Source organism: Clytia hemisphaerica, unplaced genomic scaffold (assembly GCF_902728285.1).
Source record: "Clytia hemisphaerica strain Z4C2 unplaced genomic scaffold, Clytia hemisphaerica genome assembly, whole genome shotgun sequence".
Taxonomy (NCBI): domain Eukaryota; kingdom Metazoa; phylum Cnidaria; class Hydrozoa; order Leptothecata; family Clytiidae; genus Clytia; species Clytia hemisphaerica.
This window is the reverse complement of record NW_027103761.1, coordinates 89159-106289: the sequence shown is the minus strand read 5'-3', so window position 1 is coordinate 106289 and position 17131 is coordinate 89159. Positions and strand designations below refer to the sequence as shown.

Genomic DNA, 17131 nt, shown 5'->3' with positions numbered 1-17131 from the left:
TTTATAGATTAGCCCTGTAAAATTTTAAGAAATACACGCCCTTTTCACAAACCCATTTGGAACCCTTCCCACTGGAAAAATTGGCTAAAATATCGTCTCCGATGGAAAATTATCCTCCAATTTTTGTCTCCACTGAAAATAATCAAATAAACCAATTCTCACTGCAAAATATAATGCTGTTTTTCCCATCCCCATTTAATTTTCTGGACTAGAAAACAAAAGAATTGAAATCCCCAGCCGTAAAGATATGGGAATATCAATATCCATCGAATTTTAGTCCGTTATTTTTACCTCCACTGGTTGAAAAAATCCTACCAGGTCTGTGATAAGGGGATGTATGAATATAGTAAGCTTTTTAAAGTATAGTTTAACAAACTTAAAGTTTTCTTTCTGCTTTGCCTTACTTAATCTGTAAAATATTTTAGGCATATAGGGGGCCATATAGATGTTATCATTTTCTTTCACAGCAAATGTGATTGTGAGTTAGGGGCGTTACCCTCCTTTGAGAGTCTCTGCCAAATTATTTAATTTTATTTTATTTCATTATAAATATATACATACAAAATTTCAATACGTTTCTAATTTTCAAATAAAAATGCTTTACCTTATCGGCCAAAACTTAGTCGGCCTTAATTTTATTCGGCCTTAATTATTAGTCGGCCCTTATTTTAGTCACCTCGTCAAAATTTTGTCATTAAGGGCCGACTAATAATTAAGTTTTGGCCATTTTTAAATTTTTAGTCGGCCCAAATTTTAATCGGCCCAAATTTTTAGTTGGCCCTAATTTTAGTCACCAAGCCAAATTTTAGTCACTTAGGGCTGACTTAAGTTGGCCGATAAGGTAAATGATTTAAAATATTATAAGATATGTATTTTGATGACCAGCAAACAATTCTCAAAGGTATATGTTAATAATAACGTGTGTTTACGTTTACGGTTAAGCACATTTCCAGCACTGTATAAATTATCTGAAATAGCAAAAAACGATTAACGTTTACACCAACAAACAAAAGGTTCTCATCCATATGATTCCTCTCTAATTTACAACAAAGAAAAAATTTTCGCTATTAAGAATCTTAAATTTCTTCGAGCTTCCATGTTCCTCGTCCTTTGTATCTAAATCCTTTCCTAGTTGACTGACAACGTTATGGAGGTCATATGGATGTCCTTTTTGATGTTCTTCCTTTTGGGGACCAATGATTCGATAATCTCTTAGCATTAAAACAAATTCATACCCAGTCCCTGAGCTCGTTTTGTGATGAATCTGATAGCTCTCACAAAAATTATTTTGTCAGGTCAATCAGATTGTTATTAGACCTACTACTAACCCAGACGGCACACAACGTCAAAGCAACGTCCATGTGACATTAATAACGTCCAAATAAAGTTATTTGAACGTTAAAACAACGTTGTGTCCCAGCTGGGAAGTCATTTCATGAATTGCTGTTAACAGCATTGAATATTCCACCATTTCACAGCTTCTCCTTAAAGCTAAAATGCTTCTTCAGTTAATAATCTCTGTCATATGAACTTTTCGCCATTTTCGTAAGATAAACGTAACCGAATTACAACAATTAGGGCGTAAAGAACAATTCCAAGAAGAATAGAAAACGCTCCAAAGAATCGAGTCACGTCTGATGCTGCTCGTGCTTTATCCGGGTTCCGATAACGAAACTTTCGTGTCTGTAACGGAATCAGATATATTCAGATTATATACACGCTTTCTATATAAGAAAAAACTAAACAAGAACATAAGGCTTCGTTGGCTAAAATATTAAGAACAAATTAAGAACATTTTTTAGGCTTTGCGGACTAAAAAAACACCAACAATACTCACAAATAGTGAAGTAAGAACAGGATATAATTTTTGATAGTATATAAAATTTGATAGTGATTTTTTGCTTGTTGAAAAGATAATAAGGAGTAGGATATTATGAGATAGAAAAGATTTAGCGAGATTTAGAATTAGAAAATGAAAGGAATATTGGGACAGACTTTAGTTATCTGAATGTTGAAATTCATTTTACCTCGTAATGTTTCTTCAGTGCAATCAAACCAAGAGGAAAAAAGAATATACAAGCAAACCAGGCCAGTTTTCCATAATTTGGTATATCTGCTGCTTGGTGTTTCTCCAGTTCTGATGAACCTTGACTCAATACAACCGTATGTGGCTAAATATGTTGGTGAAAAGAAAGATTGTGAAAATCATTGTCAATAAAAGATAGATTCGGTAAGTCGAAATTTCAATTTTAATTTTGACTTAAAACAACACCCTTGATCCCAGGGTGAACGTCATCGACGTTTTTTTTTTATTTGATGAGTTTTGGCCCAGGTCTCGGATTTTGGAAAATATTGCGTTATCTCTAAATGTTTATGTCATGTTTATCATTCCCTACAGGGCTAATCCACAGATCAAAGGGCTAGATGTCGTGCTTTCGTAGGAAATCCTACATAGGTCACGTGACATTACAATAGAATCTCAGCGCTTGACCAGTAAGGAGCTTCGCGGGTTTTCGAAAAAAATAACAGCAATATTTTTTGCGATATTCAATTTTTGTTGCTTTGAAGAGCTTAAAGTATGAGAGACCTAGCCCTTCGGGCTTTTCGGACAGAAATCTGTGGGATTATATCCTCATCAGTCAAAAAAGGGATTAGGCATTCGAACGAGGTTGGAAAAATAATAAAGTTTTACCGTAGGGGAATACATACTTTGAAATTAGGTCTACTTGATATGAACAGGGAGGGCAAAAGGATAGATTAGATAGTAGAAGACTTTTTTTCATTCGGAGAAATTGCTCTTGTCAGTGAAACTCCAGAAACTTGCAGTTTAGTCGAATTTTTAAAAATGGAGCTTTTAATACGAATCAAAAAAGGATTAAAAAGTTCTATTTTTGGCTTTCGATTAGACTGACTTGTAACAGTATTTCATCCTAGATTAAAATCCCAAAAGATAATACAATTGACTCTCTCTAACTCGATCTTCATGTGACCAAAAGTTTTCTTCGAATTAGAGAAAGATTCGAGTAACAGAGATTAATTTAAACCACTTTTAAGCTGAAGGGAGAAATATTTTAGTTCGAATTACAGAAAGATTTGGATAACAGAAGTTCGAATTAGAGAGAGTTGACTTTATTTAATACTCACATATCCGTATGTTGAAAATCTTGGATTCTGCGCGCAGATGATCGAATTCTGGCGACTTGGTAAATACATTTTATTGACATTATGGTGATCTTCTGTAGAATAAAGACTTCGAATATCTTTATTACTGCCATGTGGAGTTCCCGCTGTGTTATAATTTAATTCCCCAGCGTATGAAACTAGATTGTGTACATCTCTTTGGCTTATAGTATCAATAGCGTGGAGTGGGTACTGAGGTGTTGTTTTGTACCCAATGATCATGTTTAAAGATTTAGAGCTGCCATGGAAATGCGGTGTTGCGTGATGTGGTTGACATCCTGGCGTCGATGGTGGAATAGCTAGAAGTAAAAAAGGAAAAATTTTTATTATCAAATCTCGGTCACGTACCCTGAGCCTCTTGCATCACTTTTTGTTTATACTGGTGAACGTGACACAACCGTGAGCGCTGTCAGAATCATAAAAATCGATCTAAAGGATTGAGAACGAGTTTGGCATTTGCTTAGAAATATCAAATTTCATATAGACAATGTTACTGATAAGAGGAGAGGAGTATTGCTTGAACGTGGTCAAATTGGTCGGTTACGCCATATAGTCCGTATAAAAAACCCGGTTTGCGGAAGCCTTTTGTGTCTTTCCATTGTTTCTTACTTGAACTTGCGTTTGTTTCGCTCACTTTTTGATCATGTGATTGAATCTTAAACCAATCCCAAGAGGGGTACTTGGTCAAAAACTTGATCAAAAACTGAGCAAATTGATCTTTATTTTTTGATAGCAACAAAGGAAAAAGCTGACAAAAAGTTAAAAAAATAAGCTTCCAGACTTCCAGGTTTTTACGGACTATGGTTATGTATGCGGAGCGCTGATTGCGTAGTCATAATGTGACGTCATGTGACGTTATTCAGACTAAATTGAGATCATTTGGCTACAGGAAAAATAAGATAAAGAGGAGCTAATATAGAAAATCCTACCATGCAAAGAGAGAGAGAGAGAGGTGGTATAACCCGCATAATGGAAGGGAAGCTGTGAAAGGAGGGCTTGACGATATGTTCGGAAGTGCTTATACATTTTCGATTTCCTCATCCTCACCATGCAGAGAAAGCCTAGTTAACTAAGCCCGTATTCAGTAGGCTAAGACACACTGGTTTTTGGCAATATAGCGTTTTCTAGGCTATAGGAAATCTAAAAATATGGTCAAAATATACTCCTGAGATTCCAGCTTTAACGGCGTGAATTTTTCTATATGCTTAGAACATATTTAGACTGGCACGCCAGTTGGGTTGAGACGCGGATATCACGCAGGAAAAGTTAGGGTAGGAATGAGGTTTTACTACACATTTAACTACACTCCCTTCTCACAGACCCGGTAGAATTTTTTAAACCAGTGATAGGCAGGCACTGTCCTGATATGAAATATGTGTCTGATATGAAACGGGAACACTTATGTAAAAACAAAACCTTTAATGTTCACAACGTCCATATAACGTTAGATGAACGTTGAAATAACGTTGTGTGTCATTTATTTGACGTTATATGCCAGCTGGGATGTATTGCAAATTAGAATCTTTCAATTTATTTATAATTTCAAATACGACTTTATTTGGCAAGTAGGATACTTTACGCATGGACAAAATTTGTGGTATTGACAAATCGTTTCCTAATAATTCCATTCATACGGTATACACTTTTTCGACTGTAGTCACGTCACTTAATTATTTGATTTACCACCCTAAACTCGATCCAATCCTTTTTACACTTTTTTCTATTGCCTTTAGGTGCGAAAAAAAAAGACTGGGGCGGTTTTTGGGTGGTAAAACAGGAAAAAAAATGCCCGCGCGGCAATTGGCGAATACGGTCGAAAAGGTGTATTCTTTGACGTGATTCTCATCACACGATTTCAGTTCAGTCCAGGATTCAATTGAGATTTCCTGAACGTATAAGATTCTCATTGAAATCACATACTTTTCATTTGTAAACAGATACTAAGTGAGGCTTCAAGTTATAAACAAACCCTCTTGTGATTTATTACAAAATGAGATCATTCTATTTTCTAAAAGTGTCTTAAAGTAGCTTTTAAGTATCTGTTTAGTTTCTTTGATGTTGCCGATCATGGAGCTTAGAGCTTAACTCTGCTTTTTGTTTATAAATTTCCCAAGATATTCTTGAATTATCTGTAATGTGTTTATCTGATATTCCGATGGCGGATTGGCGGCCGCCCACGCTGAAGCTCTAAAGGGAGCGGGCCAATTTCCCATCGGAGAGGAATGATAGTCGGTTTTTGATGTGCCGCATCCTCAGTTGGGTTTAACAGTCCTTGCCCGTAAACCTAGAAATATTTCGGTTGGACCCACCAATCCCCGAAAACGAGGGCTGGGTTACCAGACCTCCCGCTGCAAAATTCTTGACGTGGTCTCGCAAAATTCCGTAATGTAAACCTTCCAGATGTTGAAAATTTTCCCGACTTTTAGAGCTTTAGCGTGTCGGATGAAAATTTCATCATCTGGGTGCCAGATAAGTAATGTGTACTCCCAGCTGGCACACAACGTTGTTTCAACGTTTTTCTAACGTTCACAACGGCCATATAACGTTGTATGAACATTGAAACAACGTGGTGTGACAGCTGGGCTAGCTTTTGAAAAAAGGAATTAAGTTTTTACGGACAACCAAATGAAATACACCGTTTTTATAAGAACAAAGTATAAAACAATATATGGCCGATGGCCAAAATATTAAGAACAAGCTAAGAACATTTAAGGCTTAGCGGACCAAATTTCTTAGGAAACCACACAAAAGTACTCGCAAAACGGTGAAAATAAGAACATCTTACGAACATTCATAGGCTTAAAAGTAAAACAGTCAAGAACATTCGAAGGTATAAAAAATATTGGATGTTTATAAGGCTCCCTTTTCTCTAGCTGTCTAACTGAAGGTAGCTTAGGGTGCCACTCTTTTCCCTGGATTTCACCACTTACCCTTGATCCATCTCTTTAGTTGCTTAGCATCAAGCATAGAATTATGAGACCTTCCTTCAGTCACCTTTCAAAGCCATGCAATCACGCAAAAAATTCCCAAATCACGTTATCACGAGTTAAATTTTCTTTCTATCACGATCACGTTGATCACGCTGGTTCGTCTGATCATGCAATCACGGAAAAATGCCAATCACGCAATCACGAAAACCGCTGGGGGAGCCTCAAGCATCAGAGTATCATCTTTACTAAATGTTTGGTATAACCCGAATGGGTGGTCGAACCCACAACCTTGTGCACCGTAGCTGAATGATATACTGTTGTGCTACTATCACCAACAGGTCAGGCGGAGCAACCGTAAAAGTGGGGAGGCTGAAGGCTCAAAATGAGATAAAATTCGCTAGGAGTTTGAGAAAAAAATCTCATTTGTTCACAAGTGGGGAGGCTGAAGTCTTCCCAGTCTCCTCGCTTCCACCGGGCCTGACCAAGGCTGAATGTTGGTGATGCTATGTAGTAACGATACTCAAGTGACTACGCAAAGGAAACGCTGCAAAAACGTTACAGGTCTGAAGAAGGGGACTACCATTGAGTTTCGAACCCAAAGGGCTAAAGGCGAAACTTTAACCCTTCTCAAGCAAGAGAAATTGAAGCTACTTATTTCCCATTCAAAACGCGCATAGAACGCGCCGTAATCATGACGACGGATTGTATCTAGTGGTTCCTTTGTTTTGGATGACTATAATTTTTTCAAATCTAGCGATAGATTTTAGTTTCAATCCGGCGTTTGTGCAAAGACTTCGCGCGGGCGTTCTGGATGGGAAATAAGTGGTTTCATTTCCCATCAAGGAGTCTCGCCTCTAGCTCTTCCGGTTTGGTAACTCAATGGTGACGACTGTAATGTTCAATTAATTAACATTAATTAGCATTTCCAAATTAACAAAACTGTAATTACCTTTATTAATGATTTGAATATCTTTAACATCAATTGTCATTATGTCAAAATATTCGTCCAACAAAAATGCAAACAATCCCAAATTTTTTTAACACTGTAACAAAGGTCAAGCTCTTAATTTCTTCGGAAGGTATTTTTCATTCTAATTTTGAAACATAACATGAAAAAAGATCAACTAGAATTCAGTTCAAATGTGACTTCTCATTAAGCTAAAACCAGAGTGCTTGTTTGACTCACAGAGAACCGAAACATCTATTCTTGACTTGTACCAAGTACTTTTGTGTAAAGTACGTACTTAAACTTTAACAGAGAAAAGAAAAAATACAACTTTCATAAATGAGGTTAAGCTCGCAATGTTTGTTGTGAAATTTAATACCTTGTTAATCTTAAACTATTGTCAATCCTAATTAAAAGCTAATGCTATATCGAGGTGTATTTTCAATTTAATTTATTTTCTCAGTTAAAATAGGTATCCCTGTAGCTTAACTCACGCAATTTTTTTAATTCTCATTACTTAAGCTAACAGTTTGTTAAGAAAAAAAGCTTAACTAAATCATGGTTTTGAAAAAATATCATTTGTCCTTGGTATCAACTATAACTCATTGGAAGTACACTGTACTGATGTTCAAAGACTCCATGACCTCCATGATACTCAGCTTGAAGATATCCAGAAGGAAAACTTTTATGACAAACTATATTAATCCCACCAACACGGAACAATTTCATCCTAATAAAAAACTACACAGAACTCTTTCTCTTTCTCTAATTCGATCTTCAACGGATAAAGAAATTCTTCGAATTAGAGAAAGCTTCGAATTATAGAGAGTATTTTACACTACTCTCTAGTCAAGGAGACCAATGTTTTAGCTCGAATTACAGAAAGATTCGAACCCGGGGGGAGGTACTAAGTTTGCAAGGTGACAGGTATGTCCGAGCCAAAAGTCGAAAATCGACTCTTAGAGAGAAAGAAATTCATGCCAAGTAACAACAGACTATTTTACTTTCCCGGTTGAAATCAAAACAGGAAAATTCGATCTAGCTAGATTGAATATGATATATATGATCCGTAAAATGAACTGCATAAAATTCGAGAGAACCACTCCGAACTGCCAATACTGTAGACTTCCAGGGTATTTTTGTCAATGGGTTAAGTTCTTTGACTAAACATCATTTATGAATCAAACCATAAATTCGAAAAAAATCGATCAATAGAAAATCGGAAATCAACCGAACAAACTCATTCCAGTTTTATACCACAATTTTCAGATTCAATTAGCACAAAACGATCGAACTAGACCAATAAACGTTGAACGAAACGTTAGTGCCTCCAATCAGGTCACTGAGGCTTGGCTGTCTAAACTAACACTACTAGACTGCTTGAATACCTCTGTAAATAACGACACCATCTAATTTTCCATCCACATTCTAATGTGAACTAGAATTTTCTGGCTAGTTCTGGTCATTCATGAATGCCGCCGTAACCAGTATCAGCAATACTCTTCAACAATACTCTTCAGCGCTTTAAAAACTCAAAATTGGGATTCTCACTTTGGGAGGGCGGTGAGACAGGGGTGTAAACTAACTACGTAACTTGAATACTCACGCAAATAACGACTCTATCACAGGCCCGGCGGAAAAACCGTTAAAGTGAGGGAAGCTGAAGGCAAAAATGAGATAAAATTTGCAAGGAGTTTGAGAAAAAAAACTCATTTGCTCAAAGGTTGGGAGGCTGAAGTCTCCCCAGTCTCCCCGCTTTCACCAGGCCTGTATCAAAGTCTCCATCAAACTATCCAAATTTTACCAGAATCGTTCTGACAAGCAAGGTTCATTCATGACAGCATGACCAGCATCACCAACAACTCTCTAGCGCTTTAAAACTCAAAAATTTGCTTAAACCATTTTTACACATGCACAACAGTATGTATTGACACTTAATTTGTCAAAAGTATACATAATATATTAAAGCCTCTTTTCTTGTATTAAACCTTCATCCATTGATGAATTCAAAATACAATCAAATCAAAAATTAGAAATGGTACTATAGAAAGTCACCAACAAAATAGATAGGAATCTCTCATATTATTTTATTTGCATAGCTTTTTGTCATACATCTCTTGTTGTTTTTGTTGCTTTTTAGGGGCCTTTTTTCTGTGATCACTTTTGTCAATCTCTTTGACGAAGTCCAGCGGTCAACTTCCTTTTCTCTTTTGATTTACGGAGAGTCGTATGAAATCAGTTATATGAATTTTATATAAGCATATCCTTACTTATAATAGGGAAAGGTACGCCAGCCAAATCTTTAGTTATTTTTTTGGCTATTGGGTCCCCAGATTTTACCTTGATTCGCAGTGTCAATTACATGCTCAAACTTTTAATGAAAGAAGACTTGCAATTTGATGATGCTCTTAATTCTCAAAGCGTGAAAATTGCTGAGATATGCTTATAAAAAACGATACCATATCTCGTCGGTGTATCTTAGCCCTATTGTGTTACAATTCTGTGACGTATCATTTGAGATGATAACGTCATAGCTCTTGATAATATTGGCTTCTACATTTTATTATTGCTTAAAACCTCAAAGCTGAGCATCGATATTGTTTCAAAAAGGGTCATATACACCTTTTTGACCATAGTCACGCGGTCAGTCGCGTACCACTTTATTATTTAATTTACCACCCTAAACTCGATTCAATCCTTTTCTTACACTTTTTTCTAGGATGGGACGATGTGCCACTGGGAAACCGACATTGATTTCATTGATTTTTTGGGGTGGGAACAATCGAATTTCTATTCCCATTGGATTTTGATAGAATTCTTAACCCCCAAAGAAATCAGCTGTTTTAGATTCGGCGAAGTCTTAAAATGTTCTTAACTTGTTCTCAACATTTCGACCTTGGAAGCCTTATGTTCTTATATAGTTTGTTCTTATATAGGAAAAACGTATAGAATACCTCATCTCAAGTGCGCTACCAGCCTCAACTTATGATTTCTTTCATGCTATACAAAGTGTGTATGATGTGGTATACACTCAACTGCTTCCTTAAAGACACCCCCTTCTCACAGACCCAGTAGGATTTTTTCAGCCAGTGGGGATAAAAATAACGGACTGAAACCCGAAGGAGATTGATATTCCCATATGTTTTATGGCTGGGGATGTCAATTCTTTTGTTTTTAAGTCAGATAATTCAGTAGGGATGGGAAAAATAGCATAATATTTTGCAGTGAGGACCCGGAGTGAGGACTGGTTTATTTGATTATTTTCAGTGGGGATAAAAATTGGAGGATAATTTTCCACCAGGACAATATTTTGGCCAATTTTTCCAGTGGGTCTGTGAGAAGGGGGTGTTTAAAAAGCAGGCAATATAGAAAATAGAAATATCGGACGAGAGTCATACAGTATTTCATTCAGTAAAACTCGGCAGCATACAGATATTGTTCAAAGGTTAATGAAGGAGAATGCCAATCTCCGCACATAAATATAGATTCAGTTTTTACGAATAATCTCCATTGCATATCTCTCCTCTCGGTATCCGTTTTCCCTGACTTAAAACCTTATAAGAACACATAAAAATATAGATTCAGTTTTTACGAATAATCTCCATTGCATATCTCTCCTCTCGGTATCCGTTTTCCCTGACTTAAAACCTTATAAGAACACAAGGCTTTGATGGCCAAAATGTTATGAACAAATTCAGAACATTTTAAGGCTCTGCGGACTCTATAACACTCGATTTGTAATGAAATCGGAAAAAATATTCACAAAATCATGAAGATAAGAACATGTGAAGAACCTTTTTAGGCTTAAAAATCAAAAAGTTATGAACATCCGAAAGCTTCAAAAATTGTGGATGCTCTTATAAAATAACATACATTACGAATACTCTCCATTGCATACCTATCTGTTTCCCCTACTTAACTTTTTTTCCTATTTACCTGCATCCTTCCCTTCAGGTGCATAAAAAAGTCATTTGAAGAGCAGATTTTAGTTTCATCAAAAGTCCCCTAAATCATACTCCGCATTGTCTGTTTGATAAAATAAATTGCCGTACGGAGACCTCTGCGATGAAGTATGATTTATAAATAGCAACACTTCTCTCATCGTCTCCCTTCTCTCACCAACACTCCATCGCAGCGGTTGGTTTGAAAAATCTCAAATGAGAAAAGGCAATGACAACAGAACCTCTATGGCGATAAATTTTGAAATTAGCCGTATACAGTATATCGAGTCTGTGTACAGACAACCTAAATCATAGTCCGTATAAAAAACCATGGTCTGGAAACCTATAGTTTTTACTTTTTGTTAGCCTTTTCCTTTGTTGATAACCGACAATTATAAAAATCGATTTTCTCAGTTTTTGATTACGTTACCAAACACTCCTCTTGGGATTGGTTCAAAAGTTAATCATATGACCAAAAAGTGACAAAATAATTTCTCAACGCAATTTCAAGCTGGAGACAAAAGGCTTCCAGACCATTGACTTCCAAGCCCGAAGGGGTAGACTCGAGACTTCAGAATGGGAAATGAAGCCACTTATTTCCCATCCAGAACGCCCGGGCGTGGCTTTTACAAAAACGCCAGATTAAAAGTAAAATCTATCGCTAGATTTCAAAAACTGCAGTCCTCTAAAACAAAGGAACTGCTAGATACAATCCGTTGTCATGATTGTGGCGCGTTCTAGGCGTGTTCTAGATGGAAAATAAGCGGCTTCACTTTTTCTTACCTGGGAAAGGTTAGAGATTCTAATTCTAATTTAAACTTAATGTTCCAGAGCGGGGTTTCTTATACGGACTGTGCCTAAATATAATATCAATGGAATGCGTGATGGGGTGATTGGGATTTTTTGGCGTGATGACGTGATCAATGATTCCAAAAAGCCTGACACGTGACCTGACACGTGATTGATACGCGAATCGTTTCGGTATGCATGATAGCGTGAATTGACGAGAAAATATTTGCGGCTCGGTGATCAGGGACTTTGCGCTGATGGCCTCATTTTGAACGTTGATACACACTTTTTTCATAAAAAAACAGTAAATTATGGTTCAAGCTTGGATGTTCTTAATTTTTTGAAATTTTCAGGGTTTAATGTTCTTAATACGCGTATTAAATGGGTTTAAAATCTGCTAATGTCAGTATTGTGTTAGTAATTTCTCAGATTGTTCATAATTTGTTTTTACGTTTTGGCCAATGTTCTATAAAATCGTTCTTGTAAAAAAGGGTGTTGATTGACAGGTTATTTTGACATTTATATTTTTTTCGAGTCTGAAAAATGCGGAAGTATCGTAAAGGCGCGAATATTTGAAATGTATATGAACATGTTGTGAATGTTGTGAGTTATACTAAGGATATGAAATGACAAAACGCTTCTCTCTTGATTGATGTTATTAATGTTGTTTAGCTGTCCCCGTTTTGACGGAAGGTACATATGTGAATATATTTTTACTACATATGTACTCTCGTGTACCTAATAGCCGGGGGGGGGGGTTGGAATAAGCAGGGGGGTTGGAAAAAATCTCAAAATTTAATAAGCGGGGGGGGGGGGTGGAATAAAAATGTCCTGGGTGGAAAATGTTTGAAAAGGAGGCTAATACAGCAGAATTAAGACAAAAAAGGGAACTTTAAAAAACATTTTCCCAAAAATTAATAAGCGGGGGGGTTGGAAAAAGAATGTCCTGGGTGGAAAATTTTCGAAAAATTAATTAGCGGGGGGGGGGGGGGGCGGGCGGCTATTAGGTACCCTAGAGTACCTTCCTTGTTCAATTAAAATTTCATTGGAAATTTAACCTTTATAAAGAATTTTATAATCCGTTATAGAGTATAAGTATAAAGTAAGTAAGTCTATATGACCGAAGTCGGAGACGACCCGATGGCTCCTCTTTCGATAGCTGTCTACCCGAAGGTAGGGGAGGGCGCCACTCTTTCTCCCTGGATTTATCCACTTACCCTTGATCCGTCTCTTAATTATTGAGCATCAAGCAGAGAGGCATCAAGTACCATTTTTGGAATCTTTGGTATGACCCGGCTGGGGGCTCAACCCCCAGACCTTCTGCACCGTAGCTGGATGCTCTACTACTGCACTACGCTCGCTATGGAGCATATGGATATGACTTGGAAGGTTTTTATCTTCTCCTCGTACAGTGCTCGATAGATTTTAGAGCAATTAATTTTAGAGTTGAATATGTTCCTATTTAATACTCAGACATTCATGGCGCCTCCGCGCAGATCATCAGTGAAAAAAAGTAAAAAAAAGTTACGACTTTACGACTGATCTAATAATCAAGGCTGTGATGTGCCTGTTCCTACGTCTTCCGGGATGAAATTCCCGGATATGTTGTTTTTACGGAAAAAATTCGATATTTTGAAAGTGAAGTTTGGACTTGCCTCAGTTAACATCATCTCGAGATCCCGAAAACCAAAACTTGTCTCAGTTAACATTTTCCGTAGCAAAAGAATAATAAATTAGAAACATGAATAATCGAACAATGAACAAACCTTTGACGGGCACAATAATAAAATTGCCATGGTAGAGTTTAAGAAAACCGACACCGTCATTTTTTACCGGCTGTAAATTCACTTCAATATCAAATTCCTTTAATTTTCCCTTTGACTTGGGGAGCTTATTTCTTAGATAGTAGTGACTTAGTAGTCGTCTTAGACTATACAGTAGTCTAGCAATGTCATAAATTGTCTTCAGACAAGTAAAAATAAACAAAAATATTGAAAGATTTTTTTTGGTTCTGATGTTTTGTGTAGGAAACATGATTGTCGTCTGTTTCCTTTGCGTAGAGAAAGTCGAATGAAGTGTTTTCCATAAATAGTATATTTCGTGGTATTACGTGAAGGTTTCTGTGTACGAATAGAAAACGATAAAATATATTCGTTTTTTATAAGTTTCCTATTTCTACACTAAGATTCCTTTGCCACTTTCTTAGCGGAAAAAGACCAGGACTTTGGGTAGATGGGGCCCCGTCTACTCACGATTTTTTCTGAACTCGATAGTAGACGGGGAGTTTTTGGACAAAAATTTCTACAATTTCTTGTAGAAACGCTTCTGATTGGCCGATTATGTCTATTGTTCTCCTGAAAAATTTATGCAACAAAATTCTGATTGGCCAGTTTTCAAACGGTTTTTTTCTGGTGGCAAATTCAAAATCTCCAATTCTACCATACTAATTTTTATCTCATGTGAGCTTTGTGAAATGGAGTAAAAATTAGTATGGGTCCAGACTAGACTTTGGGTAGTTGATGAGCTTCGGAAAGTTAGGCAGTCTTGTTAGTAAACACAAGATTTTCCGTACCTTTAGAAACAAACCCTTTCCAATCCCATGCCGGTTATTCCGGGAAAAATAGCGGAAAGATTTCGGAAAAGTGACACGAATCTTAGTGCGGAAATGGGAAAATTATAAAAAACGACGGTATTTAAAAAAAAATTGGAATTTGTTGAATTTTAACAGCAGCCTCATAACAAAAAATAATACATAAAGAAACGCTTTTAAGGCTTTTTAGTTCCATACACGAGTGTATAATGACGGATACCCTTCGGGCTTGAAAGTCAATGACCTGCCGATTCATATAAAGAAAGGAGTCGCTAAGTAGAGAGTAGCGTCCTCGATAGATATCGAAAAACAAAGTCTACGCGGCCCTCCCTCGACTGGTTTTAGTCCAATTTAGGATGAATATCTAAATATATCGCTGAATGAAGAAATTAATTTTTTCGCGCATAATAATTCTCGCGGGATTGATATTGATAGATTTTTATATCAAATCTTCCAAAACAGATTACATCATCAGCGTAAACTAAAGATTTTGCGGGAAAACTTTGTATATTCTCCGAAAATACACGCTTTTTTTTTATAAGAATGGTGTCAATCCATTTCATCATGGATATTCTTAACTTTTTCGGGAGATTCATCTTAAAATATTCTTACAGCATTCTTAGGTTAGAATCCTAATTCAGACTAGATTTTACATTTAGTGCATACGTCTCAAGCATAAAATGACACTTTTGTAAAAGCAGTGAGCCTTACTTGGGGGTAATTGCCAATTTATAATTGAAAATGTTCTAAAAATGGCATTCTTAGCTTGAGTAGCAAAATTCCATGATGGTGATATTCTTAGCATTATTCTTAATTTTTTGGCCATTTTCATCATGGACATTCTTATAAAGTGTATTCTTATAAAAAAAAAGCGTGTACTGTCTCGACCCACGTCAAGAAATTTAATCGGAACCTCAAATAATGGTCACTTTCCCTGATTTATTCATCCAATGCTATAAAAAATATACACCCCCTTCTCACAGACCTACTGGGGACCCTTCCCACTGGAGAAATTGGCCAAAATATCATCCCGATGGAAAATAATCGTCTAATTTTTCTCCCCACTGCAAATAATCAAATAAACCAATCCTCACTGAGTATGCTTTTTTTCCCATCCCCACTGAATTTTCTGACTTGAAAACAATGAAATTGAAACCCCAAGTCATGAAAAAATATGAAAATATTAATTACCATCGAGTTTCAGTCCGTCCCACTGGCTGAAAAAAATCCTACCGGTGTGTCAGTGAGAAGGGGGTGTGTAAGTAAATTCACATACCTAAAGTGTATTCTTTCTTGCGCCCCCACATCATCTGTTTCTTTTTGAAAAAAATCTTTTTATGCGAACACTCTGCCTACAATCAACAAACTTGATTTATATAGTATGAACGTTATGATTTTTGGCTTTCAAATTTGTTGTATACAACTACTCGGAAAAGAAAAAAACATGGTACTCGAAAAGCCTTCCGTCCGTTTCGAAATTTGAAAACAAACTACTTCGTCACTTTTTAGACAGGAAACGAAAATCTTATGTATCGATTTTTAGCTTATGATTGATATTCACTTTCAGGTACCTATCCTATGGGCCTATAAACGCCTGGAGATACTGGGTTTATCAACTGATGGTATATCTGCGGCTTTAAGAGAGGCTTTTAAATTCGTACCCTTATGCAGTAAAATTGATAACCCTAGCAGTGCATTCTTCTCAAATTTCAACCCTTTTATAGAGCAAAAAAACAACAGAATCCTTGAGAGATTCTGGAGTTTTCCTGGCTTTAGAATTGAAAGGGCTGGTGTAAAATGCACTTTTCCTCCCCGGGTGGTTTTCTACCTATATTCTTCCTGTGATACAATCTGTTGAAATATGCGGTGGGTGAAAAAAAAAAATACTAGTCTTTTGAAAACTCTGACCAAAATTTTGCTTATTAGGTAACGGAAGGAAAGTCTGAATTGAATAACTTTACTTTTAGGTTGTGTTTTTTAAATGTGATATATTTTGTACAGAATTTCGATTTGGGAGTATAAAACCCTAAAGCACCAAACTTCTTGTGAAATTAGACAAAAATACTTAGAGCTTAAAAAGTTAAAAACATTTTACTTTATGATTCGCCCTTCCAAATTTAAAGTTTAAATACATAAGGTCGTAGTATAAAAGTAAAATCCTGGAAAGTTTTTGTTTTTAAATAAGAGTGATATCGTTTGCTTACTCATCAATTTTAATTCACAAGCTTTTTAACATTGGATTGACACGGATGTAGAGCAAGATTGGTCAGAAAGAGGAAAAGAAAAACATTTTTTTGCTTATATCAGCATAATATAACAATAGCAAGACACTATTCCGAAAAATAAAACCTTTAAATGGAGACAAAGAGAAGAATTTCAACTCAACCCCTTCCCCCATGGCAATGTTTACAAGACAATTGAAAGTCGTTGGACGGCCGACCGATATCAACATTACCGAGTTTATGTATTCTTGATATGCGTAAGTCATTTATTTAGCGGAAACACCCTGAAAAAGCCGGGATTTGACCTCTCTCTGTTACTAAAAATAGAAAAACAGAGGTCAAAAACCGGCTTTTTTGGGTGCTTCCGTTGAAAAATATGACGTCATCTTGACTTACGCATATCAAGAATCGGAGGATAAGTGAAATCGATACAAAACAAAGTCGATAGTTGATGTTCGGCTCTATATCGCCTTTGCTCACCTAAACAGACGACGGTATTTTGGTGTTTTTACCGTCGTCGAGCAAAGTGGACG

General features: G+C 36.4%; 1 protein-coding gene across 1 annotated transcript; it reads right to left on the bottom strand.

The window, feature by feature from the left end:
• Nucleotides 1-361: 361 nt before the first annotated feature.
• LOC136805622 (uncharacterized) lies at nucleotides 362-7353 on the bottom strand. The gene is made up of 4 exons (XM_067062196.1): nucleotides 7060-7353; nucleotides 3145-3479; nucleotides 2028-2171; nucleotides 362-1683 (listed from the first exon to the last, which is right to left on the bottom strand). Exons 1-4 carry the CDS (start codon nucleotides 7097-7099, stop codon nucleotides 1522-1524), a joined length of 681 nt encoding a protein of 226 aa, XP_066918297.1. The 5' UTR covers nucleotides 7100-7353; the 3' UTR covers nucleotides 362-1521.
• Between the last annotated feature and the right edge of the window lie 9778 nt (nucleotides 7354-17131).

What these genes read in the sequence shown, in the direction of transcription:
- LOC136805622 (XM_067062196.1), bottom strand. Translation starts at nt 7,099, where the DNA reads ATGACAATTGATGTTAAAGATATTCAAATCATTAATAAAG. An exon ending in TATTCAAATCATTAATAAAG is followed by an intron (nt 3,480 to 7,059) that starts GTAATTACAGTT and finishes TTTTACTTCTAG; the next exon opens with CTATTCCACCATCGACGCCA. An exon ending in GATTTTCAACATACGGATAT is followed by an intron (nt 2,172 to 3,144) that starts GTGAGTATTAAA and finishes CAACATATTTAG; the next exon opens with CCACATACGGTTGTATTGAG.